Here is an 8,697-nt window from a genome sequence, read left to right as displayed (position 1 = left end):
TTCCGCTGCGGCGATTGCGCTGTGTGAATGGGACACCAGAATCCCAGTGAATAAGCAGTACGTTTCTGCAGAATTTCCAGCTAAATTCTTCTGAGGAATTCTGCACGGAAATTCTGCCATGTGAACATAGCCTAAGGGTGCACATTTACAGGGGATTTTGCTACCATTGACTTCAATGGGTCCGAAGGAAAATCTGCAAAGCTGCCTCTACTGCGGATTTTCTACTGACCCATTGAAGTCAATGGTAGCAGAATTTTCCGCAGGTAATCCGCCCATGTGAATGGACCCTTAGGTTGAATTCACATGGGTCAAAACTGCTGGGAAATTTACCTACAGTTTTTCAGCCTCAGATGTTCATTATGTTGTGGATTTGTGATTGATTTGACCACTTTCTGTGTATAGGAGAGAAATCTACTGTGAATCTGCAACAAACTCTGCATGGTTATTTTCTGTGTATTTGTAACAGATCTACATGAAAAAAAAATTCTGACATACTTGGTTTTATTCTTAAGGTATGTATTCAGTCCCAGTCCCAGTGCTGTAAATATTTCCCTGACAGTGCCATGTCAATATGAAATAGCATGTAGTTGTAATTACAGATAAAGCGAATTACATACTTGTGCCAAACTCCTTCAGGAGCTTCACGTATTGAGTAGATCAATATGTGATGATGAAAAAATTGAATCCTTTGGCAAATGAAATAACATATACTAATGTAATATATATATATATACAATGCATATATAACTTCAGGGAAGGGACCGGCACTGTGATAGGGACTCTGGGTCCACGTGGGTGCTCTGCTCCTAGGGATGTGACTCAAAATCCCACAACTTGAAGATCCATAGAAGAAGAAGCGGCACTCCAATAAATTGGTGATACTGTGGATATATATATATATATATATATATGTATATATAATCGTTTTATAATTAAATATAACAAATATTTAAAAAAAAAAAGCCATAAAATAAAACTGTGTTCATTGACATTATCAGGGCTCATGCAAATTACAAGAAAACAGATTATATTATTCTTCATCCATCACTTTCAACAACTGTACATGTGTAAGATGTTTTGGACTAGTTACCCATTTCACTTCATTATAGTGGCTATGTACATTTCCAGTCATGTTAGGCTGTTTTGCAGTAAATGGAGCCACCTGCATCCTGATGGATGCCACTTGGTATGACACATGGTACTTTACAATAGATGTGTAGGTTACCTGCCCGTTTAGGGATAGGTGGCCCTGACTGCACGGGACGGTAGGGGTTAACACAGAGCCCAGGATAGTTCCCCCTCCCCCCTGCTTTCCCGGGTTAGTAGGAGGGGAATTAAGGCACGCCCAGGATATATTTAGGTCCACTCCACCCCCTGGTTAGTCCTTTCGTACTCACCAGCGCTCCTGAGAAGTCAGCTTTGCTCCGGAGATGGCTGACGAGGCTGTATGGAATGCTATCCGGGAGCGGGTGTTGGCTGATCCAGGCGCCTTATCTCAGCTACTAGCTGGGCTAGGGCTTCCTGCTGCTGCGGTTAGTAATATATCTCGGCCGGCAGGTCCTGCTGTACGGGGGCGACGAACCGCCCGTGCATCGCGCCCTCCGGCGCGTCTGAGCCCCAGTCCCCCTAGGTCTTCTGCTAGTAGGAGGGGGCGCTTTGCTGCCCGCATTGCCTCCTCAGCTGTAGTTTCGGCCCCTGGTGCGGCTGTGGCCGCAGCTCGGGCTGTAGCTCCGCCCCTTCCGGGTCAGGTGTCACAGGAAGCTGTGGGGAATTCTTCAGCTGCTTCGCGCGCTTCCCTGCAGGTCCCGGCAGTTTCAGGTAATTCAGGGCAGCCTGCTGTAGTTTCCCGGCCGGTGTTAACCCCTGCATTGCCAGCCGTTATGGGTGCTGGTGCCCCTGCTCCCTCTCATGCCTCTTCCTCTGCTGAGGAAATACCCGATACCCCAATTGCTACGGCCCGTGTTCCCATTAGACCCCAGGGTGCTCCTGTACTGCCTGGGGATCCTCAGCAGCCACCTGTCCTAGGGTGTAGTAGCGTTGATCCTCCTTATGAGGATGCTTGTGATAATTTGGGGCCCCAACCTGATGATCTGCCACCTTTAGATGCCTCAGCTAGTTCCCCTTTGCTTTTTATTGATAATATGCGGCAAGTCAGTCAGCCACCGCGTGACCGAGTACTTAGTAGGTCAGAGGGCCGTTCCCGTCCAAGACGGTCGCGGTCGTCCTCACGGGGATCTGGCCGCTCCGGTTGGAGCAGATCTGTTGGGTCCTGTAGACATCACCGCAGGTGTTCCCGCAGGGAGTCTAGGAGTAGAGTGCGCTCCCGTAGGTCCCGCTCGTCTCGGTGGCGGTCTCCTTCATCATCTGGTCGCAGCTCGTATCGCTCAGGGAGTCGGGAGCGTCGCTCTCGCAGGCGCGAGGGGCGGAGACATCATTCAAGGTCCCCGAGGCGGGCTTCCCGCGGTGGCAGTCGGCCCCGTGCGGTGTCTGATCCGGCTCCTGTGCCGGTTGCTGATCCAGCTCCTGTTCCTGCAACGGATCCGGTCCCACCTCCTGTTGTTCCTGCGCCGACCGGTGAGTTTGATTTTGCAGGTGCATGGGGACAGGGGGAGGGTCAGGCTGCTTTGTTGTCTACACTTAAATCTGTTTTATCTAGCCTTGTTAATAGCAAGCCGGCGGAACGTGTGGTTCCGGCGGCGGCCCGTAAGGCCTCCCCGGTTAGGGTTGGGGTATATAAAGATTCTGTTTTTTGTGGTGTTAGTCCTTTAGGTGTTTATGTTGATGATGCTGTGAAGGAAAAAATTTGGTCTAACCAGTATGTTGATTTGTGGTCGTTAGTGTCTGCGGACCAACATACGATTGACAAGGAGCGTAGGCCCCAGTCGGAAAAAACTTTTCCTACTAGGCCGAAGGTGGCGAAGACCATGGGCAATTGGTTGCAAGCGTTTGCAGTTTTGGGGTGTATTATGGGCGAAAAGCATCCGGAGCGATGCTCCGAGCTTTTTATTTACATGGACTCGGTGTATAGTGCTTATAAGGCTCATGGGGGCTCTGCGTGGTGGCGGTATGACGAGGAATTTCGACGCCGCTTGTCTCTGCAGCCGGATGTTGGTTGGGGTGTTAAGGCGACCGACGTATGGTTGCGTTTGATGATGGCGCAGAAGGCGCAGCCCTTTCAGCAGGGAGCCGCTGGTCAATCCGGGGCCACCGGGCCGGCGGCCGTGCGTCGACCCGGGGCTTGCTGGTTATTTAACGAGGGACATTGTCGTTTCCTCAGCTTGTGTAAATACAAGCATGAGTGTTCTGCCTGCGGGGGGTCCCACGCCGCAGTCAGGTGTCAGCGGGCTGCTAAGCAGACCGGCCGGGCGCCCTCTGCTGCTGCAGGGAAGGACCCCGGTGAACGTGGACATGATGTGCCCGTGGTTAGACCAGTACCCCAATAAGGAGGACGCTTTGGTTTTATTGGAGGGTTTTCGTTATGGTTTCTTTATACCTTTTATTTTGGGTCAGGTTTCTTCCTCCTACCCTGACAACTTGAAATCGGCCAGGGAGTACCCTGAGGTGCTGCGGGAAAAAATTGGTAGGGAGGTTTCTTTGGGTCGTTTTGAAGGACCTTTTAGGTCCCCCCCTTTTGATAATTTGCGGGTTTCCCCCCTTGGGGTTGTCCCGAAGAAAGAGGTCGGGAAGTTTCGCCTGATTCACCACCTTTCGTATCCGAAAGGTTCCTCAGTGAATGATGGCATTTCTAGAGAGGATGCAACGGTTTCTTATGTTTCGTTTGACCGGGCTGTGGCTCTGGTGAGGGGTTTTGGGGCGGGGGCGTTGATGGCGAAGTCTGACATTGAATCGGCTTTTCGCCTGTTGCCAGTGCATCCGGAATGCTATCACTTACTGGGTTGCCGGGTGGATGGGGCTTTTTATTATGATGTTTGCCTGCCGATGGGTTGTGCTATTTCTTGTCGGTATTTTGAAATGTTTGGATCATTTTTGGAGTGGGTTGTTCGCTTTGAGACGGGCAGCCGTTCGGTTATTCACTATTTGGATGATTTCTTGTTTGTTGGCCCGGCTGGGTCTCCCAGGTGTGGTTTTTTGTTGGATTCTTTTCGTTTTTTCATGCTGAAGTTTGGGGTGCCCTTGTCCGCTGAGAAGACAGAGGGCCCTTCAACGGTTATTTCGTTTTTGGGTATAGAAATTGATTCTGTGGCCATGGTTTTTAGACTACCAACGGAGAAATTGGAGAGTTTGCTCTTGTTGGTTGAAAGTTTTTGTGGTGTACGGAAGGTGACGCTGCGCCAATTGCAGGTTTTGCTGGGACACTTGGTTTTTGCTTGCCGTGTTATGCCCATGGGGCGTGTTTTTTCTAGGCGCTTGTCATTGGCCACCAAGGGCGTTTCCTGCCCTTCTCATCATATTCGCATTTCAAAGCAAATGCGCGCGGATGTTTTGATGTGGAGAGAATTTTTGAGAAGGTACAATGGTCACACGTGTTGGTTGGGGGATGAGTTGTCCAATGCTGAGCTTCAATTGTTTACGGATGCGGCTGGCTCCGTGGGTTTTGGTGCCTTCTTTCAAGGGGAATGGTGTGCGGAGTTGTGGCCGCCTGATTGGCAGACTAACGGTTGGTGTAGGAACCTCACCCTGCTTGAATTGTTTCCTATTATAGTTGCTGTGGAGTTGTGGGGTGTACGATTTAGCAATAAGCGGGTTTGTTTTTGGACAGATAATCTGAGTGTGGTTCATTGTATAAATGGTTTGTCCTCTTCCTCCCTTCCGGTTTTGTCTTTGATCCGACATTTAGTTCTTCGGTGTTTGGAGTTGAACGTTTGGTTTAAAGCTCGCCACGTAGCTGGGGTTGATAACGTGATTGCTGATTCCCTTTCTCGTTTTCAGTTTCAGGATTTTCGGAGGATGTGTCCGGATGCTGCATTGGAAGGGCTCCCTTGCCCCCCATTGGTCTGGGCCCTGCCGAGCAACGTCTGATCCCACTGGTGGAATCGTCGATGGCGGCATCTACATGGGCGGGACATGGTAAGGCGTGGGCTGAGTGGTGTGCGTTGCTGGCGGGGCGGGAGGTGGCTACCTCTGTTGACAACCGCGTAGCGGTTACGGTGGATTATGTGTTGTGGTTGCGTGATTTACAGGTATCCGCAATTGTAGCGCGGCGACGGCTAGCTGGGATAAGTTTTTATTTTAAGTTGTTGGGATGGGAAGATGTTTCGAAACGGTTTTTATTTCAGCAGGCCTTGAAGGGTTGGCAGCGCACTCATGTGCGGCGTGAAGCTCGCAGGCCTGTTTCGTTTTTGTTATTGGCTTCTCTTTTGCCGGCTACCCGCAGTTGTTGTTCTTCGATCTATGAGTCCGAGTTGTATTCGGCCGCTTTTTGTGTTATGTTTTTTGCCGCGCTGCGCATCGGCGAGTTGGTTCCGGCTTCAAAAGCCGGGGACGGTGGTTTATTACAGGATGACGTGTTGTGTTCCAATGGGGTTTTGCAACTGCGGATTCGACGCTCGAAAACTGATCAGGTGGGTCAGGGAGCTTGGGTGCGGGTTCTTGCAGTGGACGGTCCGGTTTGTCCAGTGCGGGCGGTGTCGTCGTTTTTGGCTGTTCGGGTTCCTGGCCGCCAATTTTTCACACATGCTGATGGTTTTCCTTTGACGCGTTTTCAATTTCAGGCAGTGTTCAAGGGTTGTTTGCGGTTTTTGGGTGTTCCGGCTGCTGATTTTGGTACGCACTCTTTTCGGATAGGCGCTGCTACGGAGGCGTCCAGGGCAGGTTTATCAGTGGATGCGATACAGCGTATTGGCCGTTGGCGCTCTGGTTGTTATGCGCGATATGTACGTCCTGAGTTGTTGTTATAACTTGTTTTCTCCTTTTTAGATGTGCAAAGGACGATGGTTTATTTCCTGGGCCACTCTTATTTCCACCGGGCCGCGCAGAGAGCTGATTGCCGGCCGGGTGGGAGATCGTTGGGATGCGGCAATGTTGAGCCTCACTGGAGGGGGATCCCAGGTATGCGTTGGACACGGGTCCTTACTGAAGTGGTGGACATTGCTAGAACCGTCCGTTCTGGTGTAATTTTGGTGGTACACGCGGGTGGGAATGATCTCTGTTATTCCCGGGTTCCCGATTTGATTACTTTAATGAAAGCCGATGTTGAACGGTTTTCTGGCTTTTTTCCCGATTTAGTTTTAGTATGGTCCGAGATAGTGCCTAGAGTATCCTGGCAGGGTGCTCGCAATGCTGAGGCCATCGAGCGTTCACGACGTTTGGTGAATTCTCGTATGGCCCGGTTTGTGCGACAGAAGGGTGGAGTGGTGGTCCGTCATCGTGAGCTTGTAGGTGATAACAGACGGTTTATGATCTCTGATGGGGTTCACTTGAATGATATAGGCTTGGACATCTTCTTGTCGGGCTTACAAGATGGTTTGGAGCAGGCCTTGTTTTTGCTTGGTGGGGGTCGGAGCACCGTGTAGGAGTACACGGGCTCCTCGGTGGCCTGAGGAGAGGAGAATTGAGAAGTGATGGCCCTAGGCACTTTTGCCCGCCGGGAGTCCGGCGGCTGGCAATACCGCTTCGGCTGAAGTAGGTAGGTTGCTGCAGTGCAGCAGTTATAGAGTTAATATTCTGTTATTTAATAAATTGAGCTGTGACCACCACCCAGCCCAGTAAAAGAATAATGTTGTCTGTCATTATTGGGAGAGGTGGGGGGAGGGCATATGATGTTGTAGGCGTAAGTGTGCCGGGCAGTCTGTAGGTTACCTGCCCGTTTAGGGATAGGTGGCCCTGACTGCACGGGACGGTAGGGGTTAACACAGAGCCCAGGATAGTTCCCCCTCCCCCCTGCTTTCCCGGGTTAGTAGGAGGGGAATTAAGGCACGCCCAGGATATATTTAGGTCCACTCCACCCCCTGGTTAGTCCTTTCGTACTCACCAGCGCTCCTGAGAAGTCAGCTTCCCTCCCTCCCTCCCTGTTTTTTACGTTTGTTGTTGTCACTTTGTATTCTTCTCGGCTGTGCATTTTGTTGTGAGGTGCATGGTCTTTGTTACCCCTTTTAAAAAAAAAAAAAAAAAAATTTTACAAAGAATGATGGTTATTTAAAAAAAAAAAAAATATATATATATATATATAGAGAAATATTTCATATTTATATATATATATATATATATATATATATATATATATATACATTACTTCATGGGCACTTTTTACTTTTGCACTTTGTTATTTTGGACAGTTGTTTTTCTGTCTATTGTTCCTGATTGTAGTTTTCTTTATATGCAAGTCACAGCTGGCCTGAGGAGAGGAGAATTGAGAAGTGATGGCCCTAGGCACTTTTGCCCGCCGGGAGTCCGGCGGCTGGCAATACCGCTTCGGCTGAAGTAGGTAGGTTGCTGCAGTGCAGCAGTTATAGAGTTAATATTCTGTTATTTAATAAATTGAGCTGTGTCCACCACCCAGCCCAGTAAAAGAATAATGTTGTCTGTCATTATTGGGAGAGGTGGGGGGAGGGCATATGATGTTGTAGGCGTAAGTGTGCCGGGCAGTCTGTGAATACATGTTTAGCACTGTTTTCAGCAACTCTATGTTTTTATGCAGCGTCACATTTAATGAGGCGAATGAGTAACCGGTAGTATCAGAGTTTGTTTTTCTTCGACTAGTTAGGTTCTCTAGATGCTGACCTGCTTCCTTTAGATTTCCTCTAGACCATAGAAACTGTGGTCACAATAGAGTGCATTAAACACTTGGAACTGCTAAATGTGGTTTTACGCACGTCTTTGGTTTGTGCTGTCATTCACATAAAAGTAGTCATTCCCAATCCCTTGCTCTAGCATTACTTGATCAAGTAAAGGGCACTAAAGATGAGTTTACCACAAAACTTAAAAGGGTTATCCCACAAAAAAAACACAGAATTTATAAATGAAAAACATGTAGAAATAAGTCAGATTACAATATCAATAAACAAAAAAATTTCTTTTTGACCTAAGACAACTTTGGGATTGGTGGGATTGGTGCTGTGAAGAAAGGAGAGTAAGGAAAAAGACATATTTGGAAGAGACAGGGAGTCTTAGACCCCTGAGTGGAAAGTCTCTAGAGACTGCAGAAAGACACCAGAAAGGAGAGACTACAAAGAAAGCAGCATCTATAGAGCCAAGAAGACTGAGACAATAGCCAAGGACACAACAGCTAAAGGAGAGCAGCTGAGACCTGCAGGGAGCTAAAGAGAAGTTTTGTGTAATCTGGCAATAATCTGGTCCTCATGCTTATCTATAACGCTAGCTGTGTTGCCCTTACAAATGCTCCAGAATCGTCATTTCATAGGGAATACAAGTATCTACTAAGACACTAATCATAGGCTGTGATGGGCTTTCTAATTGTATGGGCAAGTCACAGAAAAAACAGGCTTGTGACCATCCTACAGCTGGCATGACCAGTGGGGCAGCCATCAGGCACATTGGCCCCTATGGATCTGGGTGATAATCTATTCCACTCCCTGCAATATATATATATATATATATATATATATATATATATATATATATATATGTTCAAATAGTCCCCTGAGAGAAAGTATTGGTTGAAATGCATTGGGACAGATGAGTATTTGGTTTGACAATAATATTTATATTTGTTGTTATATCTGGAGTTATGTGACTATACCTGCCTCACATACTGCCTATTAAGTATCAGCTGTAGTA

At 48.2% G+C, this 8,697-nt stretch overlaps 1 protein-coding gene across 1 annotated transcript; it reads left to right on the top strand.

Moving 5' to 3' along the window:
• The first annotated feature begins 1,880 nt into the window (after positions 1 to 1,880).
• LOC130367447 (zinc finger CCCH domain-containing protein 18-like) lies at positions 1,881 to 7,441 on the top strand. The gene is made up of 4 exons (XM_056569869.1): positions 1,881 to 2,574; positions 4,891 to 5,028; positions 5,878 to 6,009; positions 7,284 to 7,441. Exons 1-4 carry the CDS (start codon positions 1,881 to 1,883, stop codon positions 7,382 to 7,384), a joined length of 1,065 nt encoding a protein of 354 aa, XP_056425844.1. The 3' UTR covers positions 7,385 to 7,441.
• The last annotated feature ends 1,256 nt before the right edge of the window (positions 7,442 to 8,697 follow it).

This window comes from Hyla sarda, chromosome 4 (assembly GCF_029499605.1).
Source record: "Hyla sarda isolate aHylSar1 chromosome 4, aHylSar1.hap1, whole genome shotgun sequence".
NCBI lineage: Eukaryota > Metazoa > Chordata > Amphibia > Anura > Hylidae > Hyla > Hyla sarda.
Note: the sequence above shows the minus strand (reverse complement) of the source record. Positions and strands in the feature narration are given on the sequence as shown.